The sequence below is a fragment of the Molossus molossus genome, unplaced genomic scaffold (assembly GCF_014108415.1).
Source record: "Molossus molossus isolate mMolMol1 unplaced genomic scaffold, mMolMol1.p scaffold_m16_p_13, whole genome shotgun sequence".
NCBI lineage: Eukaryota > Metazoa > Chordata > Mammalia > Chiroptera > Molossidae > Molossus > Molossus molossus.
The window spans coordinates 86,385,641-86,397,519 of record NW_023425348.1 but is presented as its reverse complement, the minus strand read 5'-3'; the positions used below and the strand labels follow the sequence as shown (position 1 = coordinate 86,397,519).

The following is an 11,879-nucleotide window of genomic DNA, read 5'->3' as shown; positions in this document are numbered from 1 at the left end:
GGAAGGAAGGAAGGAAGGAAGGAAGGAAGGAAGGAAGGGTGTCAAAGATGTCACCCTCCTGGAGTCTGGGCTCGTGCAGCTTTGCATCAGTGAGATGTTTGGGGATTTTCACACCACTGATACCGGTGTTGGTGGAGGTGGCAATGAGAAACCTCTGGAGTGCTCCACGCAGAGGAACTGAATTAAGGGACAGAGGTCCAGTCATAAGTAGCAGGCCACTCACTGCTCAGCCGCTGCAGGAAAACCACCCTCTTGCCTCCGTGGTGCCTAGTGAGCATGGCCAGCATGGTCCCAGGAGCGATGCTGACTGAGGGCTTCTCGGCCCCACAGCTTCCAAAGCCCAACATCTGTAAGATAGTATCTAGGCATTTTGCAAAGCTTAGCACTCGGGTACCACACCCTTGTTGCCACCAACTGGTTTTGCAATGGTTACAAGAACTTTCCCCTTTTTCTTTTCAATCCTGGATTTGGGTGTTGAATACTTGCTCGTCCATGGCCGTTTAGGAATACATAGCTGATCAGGAATACTTGCCAGCTCCTCTGACCAGGACAGGGTTTCGGCTGCCATGGTGCTTCCTCTCCTTGGCCTCGGGGTAATCCTTTTCAGCCTTGCCACCAGCATCAGCCTTCCTGGCTTCATGTTTCTTCCTAGCATCCAGCTTCCCAGCTTCTTCACCCATCATCTTGCAATGGGAAAGAGGCACTAACTTTCTAAGTAGTCTGTTTTCATTAGCATCGGTGAATAAACCATGGCACCAGGAGGGTAGGTAACTTTTTAAAGGTTACCGAGCTTGTTGATGCTGACTCTGGGTTAGTCACGGACAGCAACCTAATCCCGAAAGATGGATATTTAAAGACTATGCTTATTAAAATAAACATGTCTTTAATCAGAATTCAGGGCGGTGTAAAAAAGGGAAGTGAAACCTTTCAGAAAGAGAACCATGTGTTTTCTGCCAGTCTCCTCGTTCCTTGGCCTCCCTGAGCACCTCAGTGAGGGTGGCTTCAAAACAGGGCACTGAAGGTCACGGGCACTAGCATAGGACCTGCGACTCTTGTTTCTTGGTGGTGGTGCCCTGTGAACTTTTATGGAGCTCCTCCTTCATAATAAGGCTAGAAATCTAGTGACTCTACTTTCCTCCCTCTTTCAAGGCAGTTGCCGTAGAAGTGGGCAGAATTATCTTACCTGTTACCTCGAAGATTCAGGTAAAGGTGTGTGGATCTAGTTCCTATTGGTTCAGCATTTTCTCATTCCTGGCTGTTTGTTGATCCTCCCCGTAGGCTAACATACCTGCCAGGATGCTGCACTTGCAGGGTGCACAGATGCTGCAGATGTTAGAAAAATCCTTGAGGAAGTGCCTCCCTGAGTCCTTAAAGGTGAGTGGACAATCTCTGGGAAACAAAGGGTGTGTCTTCTGTGGTAGAAGTGGGAAAGAGAACGAGCGTTGACGAAGCATTTATTTTGTGGTGGAATTGACTCATGCTACATCTCATTTAGCTCACACTGCCCCTTTGCAAGGGAGGTATGGTATGGGACCTCTTGTACTGTCCTTGCCACTTCATGTGAATAAATGAAAAAAGTTGTAAAAATGAAGGTTGGTGTATCCATATCATAGAATGCTCCACAGTAATTAGAATTAAAAATATTAAAGTTATTTTTTTTGATTGAAAAGGAAATATGACTAGAATGTATTTAATCAATAGAGAAAAACATTTCAAAATCACATGTATCTGAAATTTTTCATTTCGTAAACTTTGTTGTGTGTGTACATGAATAGAAGGAAATTTATTAAAATATTTTTTTGCCTTTTTAAAAAATTGAGGTATAATTGATATACATTACATCAAAGTTGTATTAAATTCCACAATGGGAGAGTTTATGATTTTTATTCATAAATGTTATTGGTCTGAATATTTTACGGTATAAATTTTTTTTTCATTTTTTTCTTTATTGAATTTAGAGAGAGAGGAAGGGAGAGGGAGAGAGAGATAGAAACATTGATGAGGGAGAACATCGATTGACCACCTCCTGCATGCCCCCCACTGGGGATTGGGCCCACAACCTGGGCACGTGCCCTGACCGGGAATCAAACCAGAGACCTCTTGGTGCATGGGTCAATGCTCAACCACTGAGCCACACCAGCCGGACATGAATATATTTTTAAAAGATACATTTAGTGGGGCAAAAACTAGAGCTTAAAATTGGTTGGCAGAAATGCTCATTAGATCCTTTTCAATTATAAAATTTCATGACTTCACAGAAATAACCTCGTTCTGATCAAACAAGTTACTTCACCATCTTTTCCTAATACAGGAGTGGGCAAACGTAGATTTACAGTTGTAAGTACACAAACCAGAGCTAATAAAGCTATTGTAATAATCATAACCTGTAGGTCTTTTTCCATACGAACAACTGTAAACCTACTTTTACCAACCCCTGTATATTGACCATCCCACTTTCTTGGAATGCACAGGTTTATGGGACCATCTTCCACATGAACCAGGGAAACCCATTCAAGCTAAAGGCCCTGGTGGACAAGTGGCCTGATTTTAATACAGTGGTTGTTCGCCCCCAGGAGCAGGTAAGGTGCCAGGTGTGGAATGAATGTACATCTATGTTTGTATTTGCTAGGTGTTTATCATGTACCTGATGATGTGGGAGACTCTGGGGATATAGAAATGAATCACTGGGATGGTAAACAAGTCTCTGTCCTAAAAAAAGTCCACAGCCTGGAGGAGAATACAGTGAATCCACAGATAAATTACAGCACAGTATGAAATATGCAGCAACAGAAAAATGGATGAGATAATGATGGCCCAACCTCTGCTCTGTGCACCTGAAACTAATATAAAATAATATGGAATGTCAACTGTCATTGAAAAATAAAAATTTTTAAAAGAAGTAACACAGATGGAAAGGTGATTAAAACAATATATGATACATTTTCATACTCATTCATCATTTTAGTTTGTTTTCAAGACAGAACCCCAAACAGCTTCCTGGTGGTGCTAAAGACCAAACACTCTTTGTTATTTCTTGCATCTAGTTTATGGGAAGAGAGGCACCCAAAGGGAAGTTGTGCTAATTTAAGATTATGTTGATGGCATAGATAAGAAGCTAATCTTTTTTTTAATCCTCACTCAAGGATATTTTTCCATTTTTTGTTCAGATAGAGTGGGAGGGAGAGAGAGAGAGAGAGAAACATCAATGTGAAAGGGACACATCAAGTGGTTGCCACCCGCATGACCCAACCAGGGCTGGGGACAAACTGCAACCGAGGTACGTGCCCTCATCGGGAACCGAACCCGGGTCTCTCTGAACCGCAGGCTGACACTCTAACCGCTGAGCCAAACCGGCTAGGGCAAGAAGCTAATCTTTTGGTAAAAAGAAAAAAGAAAAAGGAACATTTCCCAAATGTAGACATCTACATTGTAATCAATCAGACCCTAGTTCCGTTTTTAACTCTTAACCTATGGGGGAAAATTATTTCCTACCTTTTAAAAACATCAACCTTGAAACCACACCAACTCATTAGTGCTAACTCACAACTTCTCATTGTGACACTGCCTTCTCACTGGTGGCTGCATGGTATTGTAACCAACTGTCATCAATAAAGTCAATAAAATAGGGATTTAAAGAAAAAAAACTATAGCCCTGGCCGGTTTGGCTCAGCAGTTAGAGCATCGGCCTGCAGTCCAGAGAGACCCTGGTTCGGTTCCCGATGAGGACAGGTACCTCGATTGCAGTTTGTCCCCGGTCCTGGTTGGGTCGTGCGGGTGGCAACCACTTGATGTGTCCCTTTCACATCGATGTTTCTTTCTCTCTCTCTCTCCCTCCCACTCTATCTGAACAAAAAATGGAAAAGCATCCTCGGTGAGGATAAAAAAAAAAACCACAAACTTTATGTGAAAGGATCAGAGATGCTTCCTAGTGGAAAATTATCAAAACTGCATGTTAGAGATCAATAAGATTTTCTTATAGGGTGTCAGAGCCAGACTTCATCCAAAGCAAACACAGTAACAGCTGGGAGGCACGAACCCCAAAACAACACAGCAAATTAGGTAAATTAAAGAGCAAAGTGACATGGTTGGAGTTGTTGGTTACATACTGTGGCCATGTAAAAAAATTAATGAGATTAAATAGTTAAAATATTTCAAAACTAAAAATGTGTAATTATATTATAATAAGTCAAGTAAAAATCTAAATTGATTATCAAAGGTGGGAGTCGGCGGGAGATCACATCCACAACACAAGGCCAGTGTAGAGCGAAATGGCTTTGTAGCATGCGCGTGGGTGCAGGCGGGCCAAGCTGAGTGAGCCCAGCACCAACTTTCTTTGTTCTCTGGCTTATCCAGGCACAAACTACAGAAACTACAAAAAACTCCATTTAAAAAAACCCATATTCTCTTGGCGCCTCTTAACTGGTGCCGGGGCTGGTACAAGCTGTCTCAGAGGTGAGGAGTCTGCTCCAGCACAGGTCTGGGCCATCATTAATCTCCTTCTTCATGGTCCCTCCAAGTTTCCCAAGGCCACCATTAACCCCTTGTCTTTATGTTTCCTCTGGGTTTCAGTCCCAGGGTTTTTTAGAAAACTGCTCGGTTGTTTACATGGAGGAATGAAGTTTAATTTTGTTAAAACATGATTAACCCTTTCAATTGATATTAAAATATTAAACCTATTGCTACTGGCATGTAACTTGTATAGAAATAAAATTGGTAAAAAAAAAAAAAAAAAAAGTTACCAAATTAAATAATTTGAAAATACTTTGAATTATTGATAGAAACCTAAAGAGAAATATTATTTGAGCTACTTTCAAAAATACATCTTAAAAATTAGGTTTTCTAGTTTTATGGGAGATCATTGACATATAAGAGTGGGTAAGTTTAAATGCACACTGTGTAGATCTAATACACACATATATTACCGAATGATTACCTCCATAGCTGTGGCTGACATCTCTATAATGTCACTTAATTACTGTTTCTCTTTTGTGATGAAAATATTTAAGATTGTTTTCTCTTAGCAGCTTTCAAGTACATATCTTACAATATTACTAACTGTAATCACCATGCTGTACATTAGATCCTCAGAACTGATTCATCTTATAAATTTTCTTTGGTTTCATTCTTTGTAGGTGGGTATTCTAATTCTGTTTCCTCTATAAATTTTGATAAAGACATGTTCACAGCCCACATGTTCTAAAAATCTTTGGATTACAGTAAGATTTATCCTTTTGGTCAAAGATTTTGCTTGTCATTTTAACTCTTTACTTGAGTTTTATAAAGGTTAGAAAAATAACTTTCTTTATATGTTGCCTTTTTATTTAGAAAATCATTTTTTTTTTTTTATCCTCACCCGAGGACATTTTCCATTTTTTTTTTTTTTTTGCACAGATAGAGTGGGAGGGAGAGAGAGGAAGAGAGAGAGAGAGAGAGAGAGAAACATCGACGTGAAAGGGACACATTGAGTGGCTGCCACCCGCATGACGACCATCCAGGGCCGGGGACAAACTGCAACCGAGGTACATGCCCTTAGCGGGAACCGAACCCGGGTCTCTCTGGACCGCAGGCAGATGCTCTAACTGCTGAGCCAAACCGGCCAGGGCTAGAAAATCATTATTGATGTCCAGAAAGAGCTGACAATTGCATCTGCCTATTCTTAAGAATTTGCATAGCATGGTGGAATGTGAGCATTTTTCCTATTCTGATTTGTTTTAAAAATCATAAGAAGGTAACACAAAGTATCTTTGTTTGCTTGTTTTTACTGGAGCCATTGGAGCTAACACATTTACTACTGGAGCATAAACTTGTACAAAAGGCCTTTTACTGAAAGTCTGACAATCCTGTGCTTTTTGAAAGATATATTGCATTCCAAATGGGTTGTCTTTCTTTGAAATGTTAAAGCAATAACAGAGTTAAGAATAATTTAGTTCAGGACATTTTTATTATTAATTCAATAAGGAAATCCATGACTTGACTTCATAATATAAATAATTCCTAGAAAAAGGCAATACGCTAACAACAACAACAACAACAAAAAAACACTAATATTTTAGTATTTAAAAATAGCATAGTATAATGGAACACTGACAACCAGTATGGCAGTCACGAAAAACAAATCTTTTGGTTGGTTCTAATTTTCCCAACCCACACAGGAGATGACAGATGACCTCGATCACTACACCAATACTTACCAAATCTACTCCAAGGACCCCAAGAACTGTCAGGAATTCCTTGGCTCACCAGAAGTCATCAACTGGAAACAACATTTGCAGATTCAAAGTAAGGAGACTGGGACGTGTGCGAATTGCTAGGATCTCCCATGTCTACATCGGTCGGGTTGCTTTTCGTCTTGAAGAACACCCCCACATTCCATCCATCTTTACTTCAAGCCCCAGATCCTCGGCCTGCTGCCCAGTCTTTCCCTCAGCTGCCACCACCTTCGCAGTGAGCTAGAACCCGAGGACTGCAAGGCATGGGGTTTGCAAAGGAAATCATGAGTGATATAATTTCTTACTAACTGAGGACTCATGATTTATTTCCCATGTTCTGTTAGGGATTGTGGGTATGGGGCAGAGCTGGCCCTTTGTCTCATCTCTATTTTCTCATTGTCATATTTACAAAGGAGAAATCTAATGGTTGAAAATATGCTCTCTGGTCCGGCCGGTGTGGCTCAGTGGTTGAGTGTCGACCCATGCACCAAGAGGTTGGTGGTTCGATTCCTGGTCAGGACACATGCCCAGGTTGTGGGCCAAATCCCCAGTGGGGTGATGCAGGAGGAGGCCAATTGATGTTCTTTCTCATCAATGTTTCTATCCCTCTCTCCCTCTCCCTTCATCTCTCTCTAAAATCAGTAAAGAAAAAAAAAATTATTAAAAAAAGAAAATACGCTCTCTGGAGTCAAACTACCAAAGATTGTTATCCTGTTAAGCCTGTAATTAGTTATGTGATTTGGGGCAAGTAACAACCTCTTTGTGGATCAGTTTCCTTATGGGTTAAAATGAGGATTATACTGCTATTCAAGCCCTGGTTGATTTGGCTCAGTGGTTAGAGTGTTGGCCTGCGGACCAGAGAGACCGGGGTTCGATTCCAGCCAAGGGCATGTACCTCGGTTGCAGTTCATCCCTGGCCTTGGTTGGGGTCGTGCAGGTGGCGATCAATCGATGTGTCTCTCTCACATCGATCTCTCTCTCTCTCTCTCTCTCTCTCTCTTTCTGTCTCTCTCTCTCTCTCTCTTCCTCCCTCCCTCCCACTCTGTCTGAAGAAGGAAAAAAATGTAAAAATATCCTTGGGTGAGAATTAAAACAAAAAAATAGTATTCAAAACATAGAGACGTTTAATTAAATATGATCTTAAATGAGAAGTGCTTAGCACTCACCATGTCTGGTTTTATCCGTTGGTTTTCAAATGATCCAGAAACAGTGACTTCAAACGGCAATAATTTATTAGCTCACAGTTTTGTGGGGCAGCAATTTAGATGGCACTCAGCTAGGTGATTCTTCAGCAAGTCTCCCCTAGCTCATCCACGGCTGCCGTCAGCCGGGGGTGTCGATGGGCTGGTAGGAGCCACAGCCCCGGGCTTGCTGTTGATGCTGGATTTGCTTGTGCTGGCCATTGACTGTGCTGGTAGAAGTGGATTGGGCAATGTATAGAAGACACAGGATTTTCAAAAGTAGAAAGAGAAGGTAAAAAAAAAAAAAATCAAATAAAAATAACAAAAAAAGAAGAAAGAGAATGTAAGACTCAGGGCACCATCCCCTTTCAAGCTTCTTATTAAACTATATTTACTGTTGTTCCATTGGCTAAATCCAGTTTCATGGTTAAGCCTAGAGTCATATCAGGAGGAAAACTCAAGATAGCGAGGAAAGAACAAACCTCTGAGGCCATTGTAGCAACAATGTACTGCACAGAGAGCATAGACTTGTTCCATACATTTTGGTTATCACGTCTCTACCTCATCTCTTTTGATAGTCATAACTGTACTGTGATGTGTTCAGGAATTACAGTGTTATCTTAATGTTTAAATTTAAAACTATGGGAGTGATGTAGTCATTGTACTATAGAGGCCATGTCATGATTGATCACGGGTTTTGAGGACTCTCAAACTACAAACTTTCCAGCTCCTTGGGGCAGTGTTTCCCGACATTGAAGGAACAGTGATATCTCATGTTATTCCTTATTTGCTCCATCTAGGTTCACAGTCCAAACTGGATGAGGTGATAGAAAATCTTGTAGCTGTTAAATTGGGCCAGGTCAAGCGAACACAATGCCTCCTCTACATGATCTTTCAGACAGCAAAGAAATTAGTCCCTTCCCTGCTGGATGCAGAGAAGCTGTCTCCGAGCAGAGGCACGCACAGCTCCATGTAAGTCAGATGGCAGCCGCTCTGCACTCCTCATATCCCATCCCCCCTACTGCAGGAGCCCAGGTGGCCGTCTGCTGACAAAACGATCACCTCAAACTGGGATGGATTCACATCACAGAAATTTACTCTCTGAAGTCAAGGTGTCAGCAAGCCGGTGTTCCCTTCAGAACCTCTGGGAGAGAATCCTTACTTGCCTCTCCCGGCGTCTGGTGACTCTAAGCATTCCTTGGCTTGTGGGTGCATCACTCAGGTCTCTGATTTTGCACTCACGTGGCCTTCTCCTCTGTGTGCCTTCTCTTCTGTCTGTTACAAGGATTGTCATCAGAGATAAGATCCAGGATGATTTCATGTTGAGATCCTTCATTTATTTATGTCAGCAAAGACCCTTTTCAAAACAAGGCCACATTTTCCGGATCCAGGTGGGACCATCTTTTGAGGGGACGCACCATTCAACAAACTATACCTCCCAATTTCTCTTTCAGCTTCTGCTTGGATTCCTTATAACCTATTTTCTCCAAAGCAGCCGGAGTAATCATCTTTTCAAAAATATAAATTAGAACATGTCCCTCTCCTCTTAAAAGACTCTAGTACTTTCCATCTCATCTTGAAATAATTCTGAACTCCTTCATGGCCCTGTAAGAGCATCCATCTACCTCTTAGACCTCATCTCTCTTGCTTACTCCCCCAGCGACACTGGTCTTCCTCCCGCTGTCGATAATTGATCTTCGCAAGCTTAGGCCCTTAAAATCAGTTCTTCCCTCTGCCTAAAAGGTCTTTTCCCCCACCCTGCCCATTCTTTACTCTTATGGCTTCTTTTGTTATTCAGGACTTCTCAAATGGCACCTTACCACTGAGTCCTGGCTACACTACCCACCTAAAGTCATTTCCCACTTATTTTCCACAAATGACCCATTTTTATGTTCTTTTTTTTTTTTTTATCCTCACCAGAGGACATTTTTCCATTTTTTGTTCAGATAGAGTGAGAGGAAGAGAGAGAGAGAGAGAGAGAGAGAAACATTAACATGAAAGGGACACATCGAGTGGCTGCCACCTGCACAACCAACCAGGGCCAGGGACAAACTGCAACCGAGGTACATGCCCTTAGCAGGAACCAAACCCTGGTCTCTCTGGACTGCAGCAGACGTTCCAACCGCTGAGCTAAACCGACCAGGGCCTATTTTTATGTTCTTGATAGCACTGATGATTGTTTGGAATTAGTTAACCTGGGTACATATTTGATGTTTGAACTCTCCCCAACAATATTGCAACCGCCTCCCCCACCTTGAGCAGATACCATCTCTGTCTTGTTCAATCATGGAGCCTCAACAGCTAGAATAGTGTCTGGTATATAGTAGGTGCTTAATAAATACGTGTTTAATAAATTTCCTTCACAGAACAAAAGATTTCCAATGAGGAGAATTTCAACAAATTACATATTTTCTCCCCCTGATGCAGAGCCAAACACTGAAGAGAATTAAAAACTCATGGCAGAGATTTGATCAGGAGACGCCCTACCCCCTGGCCCTGTGTGTGTTCATGTGCAGGGGAAAGTTCCATTCACGTTGCATCACACAGTCCTCCAGAAAGATACCCTCAAACCCATCATCGCATTTGATTTCATGAGATGGACAAGGTCAGGGATATTACCCACCTTCTCCTGCCAGAAAACAGGTCAGGTGAAGAAAGAGCTTGTTCAGGTCACGTGAAGGTCAAGGTATAACTGGGGCTGGAGTCTCCATCTTCCAGTTCTACATGTGGGCCTGTCCCAGGACACCGGCTCAAGCCCCTCACACCGCAGCCGAAGCCTTCAGACTTCTGTGCTCTGTTCCTCGGGGGCCGCCCACACTCCACATCACTGCCCCTCTCTGGACCGGAGCTTTCCCACGGTGGCCAAGGGCCCTCTGCCGCCCACATTCTAAGAGCCCATGACTCTCAGCTCTGGTTCTACATACAGCTAGTGAGCGTGTGCTTCGGGGCACTTGTTTAATTGCTTTGAAACTTCTTCCTTCTAGGTAAAATGAGAATAAAAATACCTGTCCTATCTAGCTTGGAGGGTCATGGCCAAAGCCAAATAAAACCATGGCAGCTCATTTTTGCGGGGTGCTTACTATCTGCCAGGTACTGGTTCTGAGCACCGACATCCATGGGCTCATGCAAGCCTCACAGTGATTCTAGGAGGGAGGTGTCATTCTCATCTCTATTTATTAGATGACAAAATAAAGAAAGTGAGAGATTAAGTAATCAGCCCCAAATTACACAAGCAGTCAATTGATGAACCCAGGCAGCCTGCCTGCAGGGCACAAACTCTTAACTATGCCCCGGGGCTACCTGCCTAGGTGGGGAAATACAATTCTTCACAATATGTATGATATTATGGGCTGTTCTTTTCCCTGTTCCCCATAGCAACCAAGAGATGTTTAAACTCTCATCCCTGGATGTCACCCACGCTGCCCTGGTGAATAAATTCTGGCATTTCGGCGGCAACGAGAGGAGCCAGAGATTCATCGAGCGCTGTATCCAGACCTTCCCCACCTTCTGTCTGCTGGGGCCCGAGGGGACCCCTGTGTCCTGGGCCATGATGGACCAGACCGGAGAGCTGCGGATGGCAGGCACCGTGCCTGAGTATCGAAGGCACGGTCTCATCCTTCATGTCACCAGTGCCCAGATCCAGGCTCTGGAGGAACTTGGCTTCCCCATGTATTCTCACGTGGATAAAGCCAACCACACCATGCAAAGATTGGCCGTCAAAATCCAGAGTGTCCGCATGCCCTGTGCCTGGAACCAGTGGCAATATGTGCCTCTGAGAACACAGGACAGTGCTGGGTGGGCCGGACGTGTAGCAGGAGGAACCTCTGGGTGGATGGAGAGAAGGAATACACTGTAATCAGTGGCAATGGGGTGGTCTCTGGGCTCTGGAGAAACAGTGAGGACAAAGTACAGGACAGGTTCAATCTTGGCACTCCACCCTCATGGACTCCCCTTAAATCGTCTCGGTAGGAAGCTCCCAGAAACATGGCCCCCCACATTTCCAGGACCTTCGTCACACTTCATAATCAGTCACATGCTTTCCTGTGTTGTTCCCCTGGGAACCTGTGCTCACGGGCCCTTGCCAGTTTGCCGAGAGGTGACGCTATTTGGTGGGTTGTATAATTTTTCCCTCTGGCTTTTTACTTATTTTTTAATGTTGGCAGGAGAGTGTCTGTCTTTTCAGCAGGGCACCCTTTCCCAGGTCACTCTCAAGCCTTATTTTATAATCACGTGAAATATAACACACATACACACACACCATATAACTTGGAGTATTACGTAAATGAAATAAGTCACATGGAGATAGAAAATGCCGTATGATTTCACTCATACATGGAATATTAAAACAAACAAACAGCCCGGCTGGTGTGGCTCAGTGGTTGAGCGTCGACCCATGCACCAAGAGGTCACCAGTTCAATTCCCGGTCAGGACGCGTGCCCAGGTTGTGGACCAAATCCCCAGTGGGGGGCATGCAGGAGGCGGCCAGTT

The 11,879-nt window shown here is 43.4% G+C and overlaps 1 protein-coding gene across 1 annotated transcript; it reads left to right on the top strand.

The window, feature by feature from the left end:
* Positions 1–1,296: 1,296 nt before the first annotated feature.
* Positions 1,297–11,246, top strand: LOC118628713 (glycine N-acyltransferase-like). Its single transcript, XM_036259645.1, has 5 exons — positions 1,297–1,374; positions 2,472–2,579; positions 6,153–6,279; positions 8,191–8,362; positions 10,766–11,246. The coding sequence occupies exons 1-5, from the start codon at positions 1,297–1,299 to the stop codon at positions 11,244–11,246; spliced, it is 966 nt and encodes a 321-aa protein (XP_036115538.1).
* Positions 11,247–11,879: the final 633 nt, after the last annotated feature.